General features: G+C 42.7%; 1 protein-coding gene across 15 annotated transcripts in view; it reads left to right on the top strand.

Moving 5' to 3' along the window:
• MAGI1 (membrane associated guanylate kinase, WW and PDZ domain containing 1) overlaps nucleotides 1–16,952 on the top strand; it is a 354,965-nt gene that overhangs the window by 267,349 nt on the left and 70,664 nt on the right. For all 15 annotated transcript variants that reach the window (XM_074913910.1, XM_074913919.1, XM_074913918.1 and 12 more), the window contains exons 4-6: nucleotides 8,157–8,363; nucleotides 11,655–11,865; nucleotides 15,383–15,465. In XM_074913910.1, coding sequence (XP_074770011.1) covers nucleotides 8,157–8,363; nucleotides 11,655–11,865; nucleotides 15,383–15,465 — 501 coding nt within the window. The remainder of the gene's footprint in view (nucleotides 1–8,156; nucleotides 8,364–11,654; nucleotides 11,866–15,382; nucleotides 15,466–16,952) is intronic.

The following is a 16,952-nucleotide window of genomic DNA, read 5'->3' as shown; positions in this document are numbered from 1 at the left end:
AGATTAGCATGGTGGCTAAATTTTGAATGGGGATGGCTGTGTTGCCAGGGTCTGGTGAGACCTGTATTAATGAATGCCTGCCCAGCACTTAGTGATCCTCAAAAGAAAAAGTGCTGCACTTTATAACATGTGAAGGGTTATTACATTATAGCGTATTATTGTCAAGGCATCATCTTTCATTCTCAGGACAAGTGTTATGTGATTGCCAAGAGAAGTAATAAGTAATCTGCATTAGTCTCATGACTAAGATGTAATGGGGTGACTTGCTAACATTTTTAAAGTGTATAAAACTATCTACTGTAGACAGGGTCTCCGATTGCGGTACTTAAAGAGTGTAATAAATTACCTTAATAGTGCAGTTAGAATTTCAGCCAAAGAGGAGAGGTGTATTCAGCAACATGCTTCAAATCAAGATGCCTTTAGCCTAATTTATCTGATGTGCTAGCTCTCATTGGGTTTCTCTGCAGCAGCCCGCTCCCCCAGCTGCTTTAGCAAAATGGCTGGATTTTCTTTGCTGCCCTTCTGGTATTTTTGCAGCCTGTGGGTCTCACTAACTTGGTGCAACCTTGAAATGAGAGCTGTGTCTGTAGCATGCAAAACATGACAGGAAGATTGGGTGAGTAAGGGTGGCAGATGCTGGGGATGCCCATGCAGCGGAACAACATGTTCCGCTTAATAAGATAAGATGCGCTTATTATTGTCTCCATACTACAGATTGATTCAATAAATCATAATGGCTCCGGTAGCACCATCACAATGTATCACGTCGAATATCCACTTACTCACATCCATGCATTGCAGAAAGATTTCTGTTCTATCTTTGGCTTTTATACTTTGCTTCCTTTTTCGTTTTGTTATTTTATTTAAACCACTAGTAAGAAAAAAAGCGACAACATGTTCCTGTGTATGTGCATGATCATCAGTCTTAGGCATGAGTGCTTCTTCAGTGAAGTGTCATCTGATAACAATGCTTCATTCTACAAACAGCTAAAGTGGTAGTTGAGTAACTCTCTAAAAGCAAATATTCAAATATCTGATAGGGTTTTAGAGTGGTTTTGAATTTCCTATGGCGTTTCTGATTGGCTTCTCTCTGTGCACTTTCAATAACACCTTTTTCAATGTGAGCTCTGTCTGAAATTGTTCATTAGCAATATGCTTTTCACTGGCTTTGATGCATTTTAAAACACAAACCCTGGGGGAAAATGTTGTTCCCAAACACCTCTGGCAAAATAAGATATAGTGAATTAGTTGCTTTTTCCTAAGTTAGATTTCAGCTTATTTTAAGGCGTTGTTTGCTCTCTAACCACAGTCTGATGTGTTGAAGGCTGCTCATAGTAGTCCATTGATAGATGGCAGCCAGGCACATTTCAGCATTGTTTCTTGGTACTGGATGTGCTCAGGACTGTCTCTAGAATTGGCTGCTCCTCACTGGTGCCCATAGCTCCTTTGCAGCTGGGCAGCCCTTCTGTGCCAGGAGACAGCCCAGCCTCCGCGAGCCGCGGCATTTCCCTGCCACTGCGGAGCTCGCCCCGCTGCGACCTGCGATACGCACGTCCCCCTCCTTCCGCAGAGGGAAGGCGTTAATGGGATGCATCCTCGTGGTGGGAGTATATATATAAATATTGAAGTATTTGCAAGAAGAAGAGTTTGCATTATTGCAATGGCTTAACATGGTATTTCACTGATTCCTACAGCCTTGTGCTAGGTAGGGTGTGTTCCAGCTGCTTCTCCTGTGTGCTCCGTACATGCCATGCACAAGCACATGCTTATCTGTGTTCCCTATGATTTTTTTAAATCTGTTTGCATGTGGATATCACAGTTGCTGTAATACAGCTGAGCTCAGGAAACACCCTGAGCTTCCACAGCCATCTCATGCCCCATGCTACCAAGGTCTTACTGCTTATGTGTTACTTTAAGTATCTTTGTTTCGTATTTAGAAATTTTCCAGGCATTAAATATGGTTGGACACAGCTTTACATGAGTGTTAACAATACCATGTGGCAATACTTAGTGATGTCTCAGCACAGGAAACGTCAAGAATAACTTTCTGCTATGCTGTCATTGCCTATAAGGACACTAATTGGAGTATATGTTAAATTCCAGAAATAAATTAAAATGTGCATATTTAACATTTTGACTAATTTAACAAGAAACCCAGACTGATCTTTCAGTTAACCTCACTATTAATAACAGCAAAAATTGACAGAGAATCTACTGTTTAAAGCAAATTGGATTTGCATATATTGTAGGTTAATCTTTCTGAGATCTCTTTCCTTGCTTATGTTTTGCTTCCGATCCAGATGCTGTATCTGTGGCCTCCTCCTGGTTGCCTGGATACTCTGAATTTCCTCAAGGCAATTGCTAATCAATGTGCAGTTGCAGCTAGGTGAATCCCACAGACAGCAGCCAGATCTGTCATCTAAATGTAGAAATCTGTGGCAGAATGTGATCTGGGAAGAGAAAAGACAAAATGCTGTAGCAGGAGCTCTGCTCCCAGGAATCAATCCATCCTGTGCTAATCAGACACAAGCACTCTTGCTGGATTAGATGAGCAGAAACTCTTCTGCTAAAATTAAGGGTCAATTGTTTTGGTTCTTATACAGTGCAAAGACGAGCTGCATCTAAGAAAAGAAAACAATTACATTAATAATTACATTTAAACTCTTGGTGTCAAGGCCTTGCTTAATTTTGCTGCTTATCTTCAAATCTCTTTTCCAAAATACCCATTTACATCAATACAGTACGCGATGAACTGGTTTCTAAAACATGAGCTGTTAATGGAGTCCTTGTTAACACAGAGTGGTAGCTTTGAAGATCAGATGCACTTCTTGTGGACTCAGGGTCCTCTGTGCTACACAGAGGCTTTTGAGTTTCTTGGGATTTTTATAATTGCAAAATTATGCCTCACAGTAGGCATCAGTAAATTCCGAACTACGAAGACTCTGCTCAGCCCTTTCCTGAGAGACACATGCACTCCCAGTCCCAGGCCTAAATCTCTTCACACCATTAAAACAGGACAAATTCTTCATCTCCCAGAGAAGAGAATAGCTACTGCAAAGCCAACACCGACAGATTAAAGTAACTGAAGTGTACGGTTTGTGACAACATTCTTCAACTGATGTTGTGCCATTAGGGTCAGTGCTCAAGCTCACGCTTGGCTTTGCCACCTTTCACCTCTCCATGTCAGCTCTTCCACCCTGTCCCCACCCCAGCAGCCTCCATGGTCTCATCTTCCTGTCTGCAAGGTGAAACACCTACTTTTGTATCCATTTCACTTTAGAACCTTTTAGGTTGTGTCTCTCTTGTGCATTTCTACCCCTTCCAGAAACAGCATCTTGGGTGGATGGAGTCCTTACAACTCCAATTGAATTGAATGGTGACTGGCAAAAGTTTTCATGGATTACATTCATAGTTATTTTACTTAAGGGTAGCTAACTGGTGTATTTTTGTGAGTTACATTTCAATTTCACATAAACAGCGTAAGGTTGTCTGTGAATTTACTGCCCGTCAGGGGAATATTTAATAAGAATGTTTTGTTATTTTGAAATACAAGACAAATTTTCCATTACAACTACATTTCTAAAGCTTTAAAAATAAAGTTCTCTTGGCTGACAACATTGCTTTAATTCATAAACTGCAGGACAGGGTAGAAGCTGCTGTAGATTGCTTTCATTGATTATGATCACTGTGTGAATTGGCAGAGGAAGAAGTGTTATAAAGATGAGAACTTGTCTTATTGTTGTGATTAGCTGTTACCAAAGTCTAATTACTGTGCGTGATGCTAAAATGTGTAAGCTGCCGACACTTAGAGATAAGGAGGTGAAAAGAAATCGAGTCATTCCAAATAGTTATTCTGTTTTTTGGTGTTTTTTTCATTATTATTGTTATTTTTGTGCACTTTCCTGAGTGGTGCTTTAGAGTGCATGGATTAAGTCATGGCTTTGGCTGCAAAAGCTGCCATCACACTTAGGTTGTGGTTAAATAAGTTTTAAGCACCAAGGGACTGCATAAAGGAAGGGTTAGTAAAAGGTGATGACAAGGAGTTCAGTTAATGGTGTGTGCATCTGCTGAGTGAATGCATTGTTGCTGGCTATTAATTCAGTTGCTGTAGGCAGGATCCCAGTATGACTGAGAGGAGGGTAAAGCTTAGAAGCCCAGTTCCCATAGGAATCAGACATGGGAAAGTGCCATTTTCTGCCATGCCGGCTGCTTCAGAACTGGCATTGCCACAGAAAAGTAGAAGCTTTCCTGCTGTCTTGATCAAGAAATCTCCTCTGTCTGGGAGAAAGGATGCTCTTTTCCAGCTTTGAGACACGACGTTAGGGGCACAGTCCTCAGAAGTTTTGCAGAGCATCACCTGAGCTCAGCACCCCAGGGAGTCCTGCCATAACTACTGTGCTGACTTTAGAAAATGTTTTGGGATCCTCTGGGATGACAGATGCTTGTGTATGCACATGTAACATGCTGTTAATAATTAGAGCTGATTGGATATTCAGTACAAATTACACTGGCTATGAAGTTAGCCCTTCTTTAGGCTTATAAGTGGCTACAAAACACTGTTAAAGCATATTTTTAAATGTATGTTTTTTCATAAACATTGACAGATTTAATTTGAACAAATAATGTCGAGTCTGAGTGTTTTAAAACTCTTGCTGGGCTGTTCACAGTTAGTTGTTAATGGTGCATGTTTGGATTTCTGAGTCACAGGGTAAATATTTTCTCTTTCTGATTTCTAGGATTAAACATGAGTTTTGATTATAATTTTAAGTGCCAGTCCCTCCTAATGGTGTGTCTGCCCCCACGCCTGGACCCACGTACCATGTCTTCAGAAAGAACTTCTTAGAGCAGACAAATAGGTCTGACTGCATCCAGCAAACATGAGGAAAAGAGAGTATTTCCATTTTCTCTCATTCTCCATGTCACTTGGAAGCTGGGTTGGAGCTTTCTTTTGCAGTTTCTCATCACGAGCTGGGTTGTTTCCCAAACCTGTATGTCCTTGTGTGAATCTGAAGGAAGAGCTGTGATTTTTTTGGGGGGCTATTGACTCAAGCTGAATCTGCCTCTTGTGGAGGAAAAAGAAAAATTCAGCCCCAGGGGCTGCGTTTGCCATATTCTGCGAATCAAAACGCACACATGCAGAGCCATGCTCAGTTTCAAATTTGCACTTTGTATGTGTTCATATACACTTGTAGGCATCCTCTAAGTCAGCACACTCTTGGTAGAAAATAATTAACTTACCAATAGTAGTACCAACAACCATTCCTGGTTTGAAAAGTGACGATTTAAGTGTAAGCTAATCTGAAATACTTCAGAGAAGCCTGTTTTTCTGCTGGGGAACAGCTCTCCATGGACTGTTAGGAACTCCAGCCTTCCTTGTTTCTGGAGGAACTGAAAAGGAACAAAAATAAAAGCTACAGTCAAATGTTTCCGTGTAATTGAAGGAGGGATGGTAACATCTGTGCTGTGTTCAGGTCCAGGAGAAATAAAACCCCACATAACAACATCTGTATATCCCCTTCATTCACTTTGTTGCATCCATCACAAAATGATCTAACCATTTACAATAGACCTGAAATAAATTTTGCACAAATTAGTGATGTGCAGTGCCATAAATAAAAGCTGTTCTCACATACATGGCACACACACGACTCTCTCTGCTTAGCAGTTAACGTCCTTGGAAAACACATGTTTTCTGGAAAAACAAACAAAAAACCACCAAACCCCAAAGTAGCAACATTCTTTGTGAGAAATGCTGAAGAGGGTATGATGGCAGCAGGGTAGATCATCCTTTTTCTGCCCACCTACCTTTCCATTTGCGCTCTCTCTCCCCCATTCCTCCTCTTTTTGTATAAAATAGTCCTGCAGTATATAGAGCATAAGAATCATTTCTCTAGCAGAGACTGCAACCTGCTTGAGGAGCCTCCATCCCCATTAGAGGCTCTTTCCAGAAGAAGTAATTTCCTTCTGCCTATAAATTATGCATCAATGTACATTTAAGATTCTGAAATGATGAACAGAAGATGAAAGCATTGCAGAGTGTTGCTGCTCTATGGAGCTGGATCCACGACGTTGTATACAGGCTGGAACACACCTTGTTAAGACAAACCTGCACGTGTTGCTGTCCTAGTACTCCAGCTGTGAAAGCGTGGAGATAGGAGCTTATCTGACTTCTCCAGCCTCAGCTCTGTAAGAAAGACTTTTTCTCCTCTTGGAAGGCAGTGAGGGGGAAATATAGCAACGTCTATCCAAAGTAGTCTTCCCAGATGGACTCTGCCAGCCTGACGCAGGGTTATTCCCGGTCTCCCTTGCTCCTGATGTGTCCCAAAATCTTCCAGAGCTGCAGGTTGAGATCTGCGAGCATTAGGACGTGTATGATCCCTTCAGCCTTACCCTAGAGCTGACAACATGCACAGCTTTGGGGTTGTCAGAGCCTTTATCTAATGGGAAAGGCAGTTTGGTCAGCTAAACAAGAGTTGAGATAAACAACTGGTACTTCTGAACTGAAATAAGGGTTTGTCATTTCGAACCTCAAGTGTGTGATGGCTGAGCAGTATGAAATGCACTGGGTGAGCTGGAACTACTGTGTACAGTGTTGGGGCAGGGCAGTGCAGAGCTGCTTGGCTAACTTTAAGCTCAGTGCCATATCTCAGTGTATGAATGATGTTGTTGGCTTCTGCAACAAAAATACACATGCATATGTATAAAAATATTTTTTTTTAAAAAATCTTTTTTAGCACAGATGAGGTTTTAAAGTGCCTTTGGACAATTTGCCCTTGGCATGTGGTTTCCATCAAGTGTAACGGGCAATAAAGGGACATGTACACTTTCTGGGGAATGGATATTAAATATATAATTACGTACTGAAAAAGTGAAAAATAACGCTTTCAGATCATGCATGCCCTATGGAGATAGATGAAGAATGTAATCAAATGTACATGTATATTTTAGAGAAGAATTTTATGCTGCTGCCACAGTTGAAGCTATGTGCATGTCTCCCGATGTGGGTTTATACAAAGCTATGTGGGAGAGCATCCTTTATCTTTTGTCTTGCCGGAGAGTATAGGGCAAATTTTTAAGTTCACCCTTGGAATCTGAAGGCAGCAAATGAAAATTAATAACAATTCTTGTAAGGGAAAATTTGGGGAGTTTTATGTAAAACTGTTTCATATCACAAGTTATTGTATAAAAGTAAAAGATGAGCCTCGCAATAGGCCTGAATTCCTGTAATGCCCAGGGCTGTGGGAACCAATTCCAGACCTGAGGGTCCTGTGGAATGTTTCAGGGCAAGTCAGGCACTACTGTGGTGTTCGAGGTGCAGTGCAAACGAACAGTGAAATACCTCCAAGCTGTTCTGGCATCAGTGAACCTGCCCTTATTCTCTGTTTCTTCCATGGTCACTTAAAATGACAATGAGCATCCCAAGCACTTTGCACAGTTTGCATCACATCTGGTGATGGCCGCCAAGAGCTGTGAGTCTGCATAACTGCGGGTGGGTCTTTGTCCCTTCAAGTTTTTCTTTAAGGTCTGGTTGTTCACTTCAACCAAGTTGACCCAACTGCTGAGTTTCCTCTTTGAAGAGAGTAGTGCCACGTGGTACCTTTCCTTTTCTCTCCTTTGACAAAGTTTTCTTTTAGAGAAAGAATAGGGTTTGCTTTTTAAATGCAACATCCACCCTAAAAGAACCTGTGCATTAAAGCAGGCCATCTAGCCTTTCATCACTTCTCTGGGTGATAGCAGTCATGAATTTTTTATTTTTTGCAGGGCTTACTCCAGATCTGTCACAGCATTGTGTGGGTGCACACATGTAAAAAGGCTACTAATTGAAATTCAGATGTAACGAGATGAAGTTTTGCTATTCACCATGACTGCTTTTTGTTTTAGCCCTTGTACGCTCTGTGCACCTAAACAATGCAGCCATTGCTTCTCCTTTTAGATTCAACAAGAATAACTTAAAAGGCAAGAAATATTTCTGTGTCTGCTCTAGAGATGAAATATGCTCCTCCCATCCCCAAATGGGGATGGCATGTGTTAGTTTATTTATTTACTTACATGTGGGGAGAGAGAGATTTTGATGGAACTGAAAGTAAAATAAAATAGACATCTTACTGCTATAAACTGTTCCCTTTTGAAGATGCAAATGTGTTTCTATTGCCTAGGTAACTATTATGGAACGCCCAAGCCTCCCAGCCAGCCCCTCAGTGGGAAAGTGACTTCCACCGATGCTTTGCAAAACCTGCAGTCTGGCTCCAAGCAGTCGACTCCAAAGCGAACGAAGTCTTACAATGATATGCAAAATGCTGGCATAGTGCATACAGAGAATGAGGAAGAGGATGATGTACCTGAAATGAGCAGTAGCTTCACAGGTAAAACAAAAATACCGTGGTTCATCAGTTAGGATACATGGGGAAGGTTTTTGGAGGGGGATTTTTTTTTTTTGGAGGTTTTGTTTCTAATGGATTTCCTGCAAAGCTGTCAAACCTAGACTGAACTGGCCAACAGCACCTGAATGGCAGATGCCTGGACAATCACATGCACAGTTGTGTCTTCTAAAAAGGCCTTGTGGGATTGAGCGGGATGAGAAAAAAATGGGGAAAAGTTCAAATCCATCGGTTACAGAAAGTTCAGGGAAGAGTTGAGCTATGGTTGACAGTTTATTGCTCCTTCCTAAATATGTTACTGTCCTTTCCCCCTCCTTGTATCTAGAGATACCCGTCACTTACAGTTGGTAGGTACTCTTCTCCAAGGCACCTTCCAGCAAATTGAGGGCTGCTTGCTGCAGGAATGAGATCCGAAGCATGGGTGCAAGTTCTTTATTCCGTGAAAGCCTTGTGTCCTGCTGAACATAGATCTCAGTCTTACCATGGCTATGATCAAGCATTGACTGAAAGATCACTGGAAACATTTGGAATCTGAAGTCAAGTGCTGCACAGGCAGATTCAGAGTAAAATACTATTGGAGATCAGTTGAGTTTCCGTGGAAATCAACTGGAAGTTTGGAGAGCTCTGAGGAACAAGAGCAATTCCCCATGTCCACAATCCTCGTATTTGTTAGTAGAGCGTTACTTCCACAGCTCTTTTTCAAGCACTGAATTCATCTTCCTTAGCTCCTTTTGAGCTAGGTACTTAGCAGGCAGCGTTATCCACACCTTCAAGCTTTTCACAGCTGCTTGCCATGGGTGCTCACCATCACTGGCACTTGGTCCTTTGGTCACTTCCTACCACCATGACAATTTTCCTTCCCAACCTCTCGTAAGTGGTAGGAGCTGTCCTGCCAGTTCCTAGCTGCCCAAGTCCTGGCTCTAACATCTGTACAGACCTTTAAAAGGAGTGAGGCTGAGATTTAGTTTGGGCCCCTTTAGTTTTGACGGTTGTGGTCTGGCTGTTACCTGTTACATATTTCCCACCCAAATCATTCCTGGTTGGCCTAATCCCTCCCAGGCTGGAGTTTCTGTCTCTGCTTACTGGCTTCTTTACAAAGTTTAGCACTGAGGATAGTTCAGGTCCAGAGGAGGCCACAAAGATGCTCAGGGGGCTGGAGCACCCCCCTGTGAGGACAGGCTGAGAGAGTTGGGGGTGTTCAGCCTGGAGAAGAGAAGGCTCCGGGGAGACCTTAGAGCAGCCTCCCAGGGCTGAAAGGGGCTGCAGGAAAGGGGGGAGGGACTCTTTATCAGGGGTGAAGGGATAGGACAAGGGGTAAGGGGTTTAAACTGACAGAGGGTGGATTTAGATCAGATGTAATGCAGAAATTCTTCCCTGTGAGGGGGGTGAGGCCCTGGCACAGGCTGCCCAGAGCAGCTGTGTCTGCCCCCTCCCTGGAAGGGTTCAAGGCCAGGTTGGACGGGGCTTTGGGCAACCTGGGCTAGTGGAAGGTTTCCCTGCCTGTGGCAGGGGTGTTGGAACTAGATGGTCTTTAAGGTCCCTTCTAACCCAAATCATTCTCTGATTCTAGTTTCTCACATGTTGTGACTTGGCAGCAACCTCAGTTCTTGTCACAGGATCTGAATTTGGAAGGAAGCTGGTGGGAGATCTTGGTTGACCTCCGTCTCAGTTTGGTGCTCCTGAACTAATTCGAGCATCATTTCTCTTACTTGTTTTCCTTCACAAAATAAAGTAGAGGAAGATGCAGCTCATTTGTCACAACGTTATCATGCCCTGGCCCCTTGCCTCCATTAAATGGGCACAGAATCAAGAGTTATTTCTCATATACCAAAGTGATTCCTTACACTTATTTCACATCTAAGTGTGCTAGCCATATTAAAATGCTCCTGCTTCCTTAGTAGACCTCTCGGTGACTTGTGTTTTCCAGACTTTGGCATGTTTATACTCGCAGTCTTAAGCTGGTGATGATTCATTCATGATTCTTTATCTTGTCAGCTTCTACCTAAAAATATCGAATGCCAGGAAGACTAGAAAGCAGGCAGCTGGGGGTACTGGTATAGTCTAGATCTTTTTCTTCCCTCTTCTTCCACTTTATTATTTTCGGTATCTTGTCTTTTTGTAATGGCAGCACACAGACTAGAAATAGAGCAGGAGCTGCAGTTAATGACCCCCTGCTGAAACCAAGACTGTGGGCTGAGAGCTGAGGAGGTCCATGGTCTCCAGTCTGGAGAGTGGAGGCGAGGTCTTGGCTGTGAAGCCTTTTCAGTCCCACTGCTTGGGGATGTGGCAGAGTGTGATGCTGATCTCTGTCTTTTGCTCGGTGTGTTGCCTGCCATGTGTACTGGAGACTGGTGGTCTTGGGTGATTTGGAAATACTGCCATCGATTTTCAACACCTGAAAGAACCAGAGAAAAACCCTTTGGTAGACACGGGTAATTTTAGAATTTGTCTGTTGTTGCCAGAACTTCTCTCTGAAGGAGGTAGGGGCACAGACATGGTTTGTGGAGAATATTTACTGTGATTAGGAGTGGAGGGAATGAGCAGCAGCATTTCATGGATACGGCTCAAAACTGCATGTATATAAGCATCAGAAATGTTTCCTTAGAGGGAGAAGGGCCAGATACATCATAAAATACTTCTGAGTGACTTTGACTGGAAGGATTCAGTGATGAGCTGTGGAATAAACCTCCTCAGACAGCTAAAAGAGGCACAAGTGAGCAGGAACATGTGGACACATGGTGTAGTGCTGACATTTATTTTAATTTTTAATTTAAAAAAAAAAACCTGCTGCACTAAAGACATTCACCATTAGCTTTTTGACTTTGAGTTTCTGGCTACCTTCTGCACTTGCAAAAAACTCCCCTTTTGATGATTGTTCAAACAGGAAATTTTTTCTCCTAATCCCTGTCCCACAGTTGGCACTGCAGGAGTGAACCTGTAAGCCTGCTCACAAGCCCATTGAACTCATCTACATCAGTGAGCCCTGGCCTCAGACAGCTTGGAAGACTTTGGTGCCTCAGCAGGCCCTATTAGAGCGAACACAGTAGCTGATCACAGCTTCTGATTTGTGCTGGTGAGGGTCTGGCTGGCAGAGCGTGTGTGGGCAAAGCAAGCTCGTCCCTGCTGACAAAGACTGCAGAGTCTCTGCCCTCGGTTCATCTGTTGCTGTGTCTTGCGAATTAAAAAGCAAGGAGAGGAAAACTGTATGGATAAACCCGGAGAAGCAAATGGCAGGAGAAAAATTGTCAATTTTGTTTGTGCTTGTTTATTCTACAGCAGAGTCTGGTGACCAAGACGAGCATAATACGCATATCGTAAGAGAGACAGCCCCACCGTCTGCGATTGATAGCCACACCAACGTTCCCACCACGGAACCATCTCAGAACCTCCCTCAATACCTACCTCCTTCTGCCGAGGATAACCTAGGTCCTCTGCCGGAAAACTGGGAGATGGCCTACACGGAGAACGGAGAAGTCTATTTTATAGAGTAAAGCACATTTTTGTTGTTCTGATTCCATGTCTCTCCCTCTCTCTCTCTGGACATAAGTAAACCTCTATGGATGCATTTTGTGTGTGTATTAAATATTTAGTATAATGCAGTTATGTGGCAGAGCTGTAAGTTCTTTACTGCTTCTGAAGAGGTTTTGCATTTCCTGATTGGATTAACATCCAAATTACTCCTGAGTTCAAAGGCAGAGGGAATTGCTTGTTTTATGAGGGTAGTTACAAAAGCAACAGACACTTATAAAATATGGGCCAGTTGTTTCCACGGGTGGAATGAAAGCTCCTAATTGAAAGGGCTGAGACTTCATTTCTGGAGCCTGCCTCTGTGCATAATGCAGCAGAGAGAATTCCTCCGGTCATGTGCACAGGCAGTAGCAGAGCCAGGGAATGGACTTTGTGTGTTGTCCTCTCATCAAGAGCAAATGGGCCAAGCATGTTAACATGCTCCAGTGGTTTGCAGAAGGCATGGCTCAGTACAGAGCAGGCAGAGTAACTTTGGAAAAGTACCTTGTGCTCTGCAGTCTTTGCCTAAGAGCCAAGTTCTGTCAGCATTTTTATGATGATATTGATCTTTTCATGCCATAAATAATAGTCTCTAATTATACCTGTCTAGATTTATTGAGAGAGGAGTAACTTATAAAATGGAACCTGTATAAGTGGAAGAGATTTCTTGCACAGAGTTTAGATAGACATTAAAATTCAATTAGCTTTTGAAACTCAAGCCCTTTGCTGCCTAAGTAGAGGAGGGGCTGAGGAATTGATTTTGGATTTGATGGTCTGTTTAATGCGGTTTTGGAAACTGAGATCCTCTGTCTGTGTACCAGAAGCCAGTGACCAGTTAGTACAGAAGAACTTCATCTGTTAATGCCCCTCCTGGTACCCTGGAGAATTATGCTGGATTAGGGCACTGAGGGGGATGCCCCTCTCCGTCAGCAGGAGAGTGGACTTTTGGACAGGGCCAAGGAAAGGTTCATCAGAGCAGGTTTTGCCTTGGCTGCAATAGCAGGGGAATACATCAGAGAAGAGTGCCAGAAGATCTGAGGAGCTGGGAGGACTGAGAGCACCGCAGTAGCTCTTCACCACCTGGGAGAGGGCTGCTGTCAAAAAGGCCATTTTCCAGGGCGCTCTCGATTACCTGAAGAGGCTCCACCAGCCCCCTAGTGTAAGCCAGAGTCTAGAAGGCACAATGTAAATTCTCATCAGCTGCATATCAGATGAAACTGAAATGTGTTCATTATCCCGAACACAGTATTATGCCCCTCATTATGTCCTCAGGGTGCCTCATTCTTTGACGTACTTTCTGGCTTTAATGTATGTAACACAGCCTGAGTAACAGCCCATCCAGCCTGCCATTTTCCTCCCTGGAGGAGGACAGATGATGAACACTAAATGCTGCCCAAGCAGACAGTTTCTCCCTTTTTTGTCCCCACGTGGGCCCCTGCTGTCTTTTCTTGCAGGTGCTTCAGCCAAGGGTTGTGCTGCTGCCAGCAACCTCCCCGATGGCTGCTGTATTCTCTATGTGTGTGTGTTCTCTTTGCAGTGCTGGACTGTAGCGCCTTAAAAAAACTTGTTAGTCCTTTTGCAGGAGAATCATGTATGTGGTAGAAAAATGTAGCCTACATACACAACTGTCTGTCTGACATGAAAATCCTGTCGCACACCAACTGCTTCCTTCCCTGCCGTGCAGATTGACCATTTTGAGGATGCATACGCATAGTGGGTGATTTTGTGCAAGAATGTGTTAATGTGAATGCAGCACCGAATGACTGCAGTTCTATTAATTCTAAGGACACCCTGAGCCTAGAAACAATTTAGTTTGATTTGTATCAAATTAAGAGAGCAAGCTAATGAGCTGTGTGGACCCAAGCTGGCTCAGATGTCTGTACCATCATCTACGGCACTTTGGATTATCAAGTCAGGGTGCTGAAGGGAACAGTATGGGAACATCTGAGCTGCCTGCACAGAACCAGCGCAGGTCCAGTGGGGCCAGAGCTGCATGTCGGATAACTGGTCTTGATGGCTTGTAGCTGAAGCAATATTTGCCTCTTGAGATACGTTTCTTTGGTGCTTTAACTGGGATTTTCATTACCCAGAGTATCCCGGTCCCTCGTTACCGTGCACATAGATCTGTGCATGTTACAGCTCTAACACAATCCTGTCCCTCCAAGTGTATGATCTCAAAGGTGTTTAGCTAAATTTTCTGTCTCAACAAACTACACTGTTGTGAGCTTTTGGTTAGCAAGACAAAGTTGCAAGAAATATGCAAATATTCTATTGCTCTCCTCCCACCGCCCTCTTTCTCAGCTAGACTACAGACTTTCTTATTTATAAGTTGGCAGAACCCCTCTGCTTTATTGCTGTTAATTTGCCTGACTTGCTGAATTTCTGCCGTTCAGTTTTCTAGTTGGCGATTAATTGCTCTGAAGCATACAAAAGGATTAAACACATTTGCTCGTCCTGCCTCAGGAGGGCTGGGTAGTAGGATGTGTGAAACACAGACCTTTTATTTACATACTCCTAGGATCCTAGGAGCAGGGCAGTCCCCTCTTCCTGAAGTAAAATACAAGTTTTCTGGTCGGTTGTTAGTTCCTCAGGGAGTATAGCCCTCATTACAGCATTTCTAGCTTCATGAGACTGTTGTGAGGCTAAGGTTAAGTTTGTAAACCTCTCTGAGACCTTAAAGTAGAAGTAAATAGCATTACTATGGTATTGAAACTTAAAACTGTTAAGCAGTGTTAAAGGCTAAGCTAGATAAATGATACCTCAGGGACTAGAGGTTATTTGCCGGTTATGCTTTGGAAGATGACATCAGGTTGTAGAAGAGGCATTATATTACAAGATTGTCTGTGTATGCAAATGAAATGACGGGAGAAAATAATTTCTAGAAAAAGGTATTTTAAGCCTGTTTACTATGCAGCCTTCGCCACTGGGACTGGCATCACAATACTGTCAGGGGACTTGTAGAAAGGAAGAGTTGAAAGTAAAGCTGTTCAACTTCAATCAAAGGCTTTGACAGAACATTTTTATTTGTGTAATTAAAAAGTTTTCACTGGAAATTTTGACTAATGCTTGGGTCAAATCTAAACAAGTGTCAAAGGTCTTTTTCAGGAACAATGATTACTGCATGGTTTGGGGAGGAAGGGAAATTTCTGGTTTTTCATCAGGAGGCATATGGCTCAGAGACAGCTCCTGGCGTTAAGAAATGAACCACCAAAGGCGAAAGTTTGGAAATTAACATTATAATATTGCAGTTTTCACACGCGTCCTTCCAGTCAGGAATGCTGATTTGTATATTTTCAAATTTCACCGTTGTGTTTTCAATGCCAAGATTCTTGTGATTTGGTAGACTAGTTTGCAAAACATCAAATTGTAATGCCGTTTCTTCTGAAGCAGAAGTATGCCTTCAGGTCTGTTGAATAATGAGGATATCTACTCTTATGTCACTGATACTTCAGCTCTGCTTTATTAACAAAGGTCATATTTCCATTTTTGGTTTCCAGCCATAACACAAAAACAACATCTTGGCTAGATCCACGGTGCCTGAACAAACAGCAGAAGCCTCTAGAAGAATGTGAAGATGATGGTAAGAGACTGAAAATGCTGAAGTAATATAAGATGGTTGGTCCGTTTCTAGGTTGTTTTCTTCCTTTCTTTTTCCCTTTTCCAATAACCTGTGTTCAGAAATACTTCTAAAAAAAAAAAAAAAGGTTTGTTAGTAAGTGCATAGAGACAATATCCGTTATGTTGTTGTAGAATCACTGTCTGTGTAAGTAAAATAGATACTGAGATGGCAAATCATTTAATAAAAATCAAAGAGGTGCTGGAAGTAAGAGGCCTCTGTTCTTGCAAAGGCATTTAAATAGTCACTGATGCTGAACAAGACTCAAAGCTTTCTAACATGTTTGCTCCTTGGATCGCTGTGTAGGAGGAAAGCGACTGAGTCTCTGTGTGCTCCATTGTGTTACGCTTCAACCACCTGCTTTACATGAATTGAAAGAGTTATGTTGTTATTTCCTTGTTTGAGCAGAAATAACTAAATTGCTTCACTTCTACGGTTAAATTCTGACAGTCCACTTAGTGTTATGATTGCTGAAAACAAATTCCATTTGAAAGTGTAGAGTTTTGCCACTGAAAGTTTACACTGACGTAATTTTGTATTCCTTGAGATGTTGGAAATGCAAGCCACTGTCCAATTTAGAGCAGCCAAATGCAGGACTGTTACAGGAGGTTCTTTCACTGCATCCTTTAGGACATGCTGGAAGAAAAAGGGAATCGTGATGAAAATAACTTAAATGTTTAGGAAAACCTGTGTGGAAATTTTGGTCTACTGACCAGGAAAGGTGATGGTATTCTAATACACAATTTTGGCTAACACGATGCTATCATGGTAGACATATCTTTAAAATGGAAAGATTTACTTCATCAGTGTTGGTGCTGTCCTAGTAAAATTAGTTTTTGTAATATGATTAACCTCCTACTGGTGTGAGTCAGCTCAATCAGAATTGTGATTTTATTCTGGAAAATAATTAACTCAATCCTTTTTTACTGGTAGGTTCAAATCTGGCCTCCAGAATTGCTCTATTTTTACACATGCAGGTTTTCAATGTCTGCTTCCTTTCACGTGTGAGATTTTGCAGGATGTGAGAATTTGCCTGTGCAACCTTTGGTGCTGTGATGAAGCCTCACACCAGCTTCCTAGTGCACAATGCACAATACCTCCAAAGCCCAGGCAAAACCTGAGCGTACCGAGCTGATGCCTGTTTCAGATCTTAGCAACTGGCATCGTCTGTCAAGGAGCGAGTGGAGGGAGATGGTTTAATGAAGGCCTTGCTCTGCGCCTAAAAATGGATATGTCAGTGTGTAATCAGAACTGGAACAAAATTAAATAATAGCGTATGCAGGCAAAGCTCCCTCCTCCTTGCAGTTGAGCATTACTGGCACTTTAAAGAGGAGGTTGCTAAGTCTCAGCCATAAGCTTTCCTCTTTCAGAGGGTAGTTTTCCCTGAAGCACAACTTCTGTCCTGGCTTTCTCTACCACCAAGACTCCCACCACCGGTGATGCCAACAAGC

Source organism: Athene noctua, chromosome 10, assembly GCF_965140245.1.
Source record: "Athene noctua chromosome 10, bAthNoc1.hap1.1, whole genome shotgun sequence".
Classification (NCBI taxonomy): Eukaryota; Metazoa; Chordata; class Aves; order Strigiformes; family Strigidae; genus Athene; species Athene noctua.
This window is presented reverse-complemented; position numbering and strand designations above follow the sequence as displayed.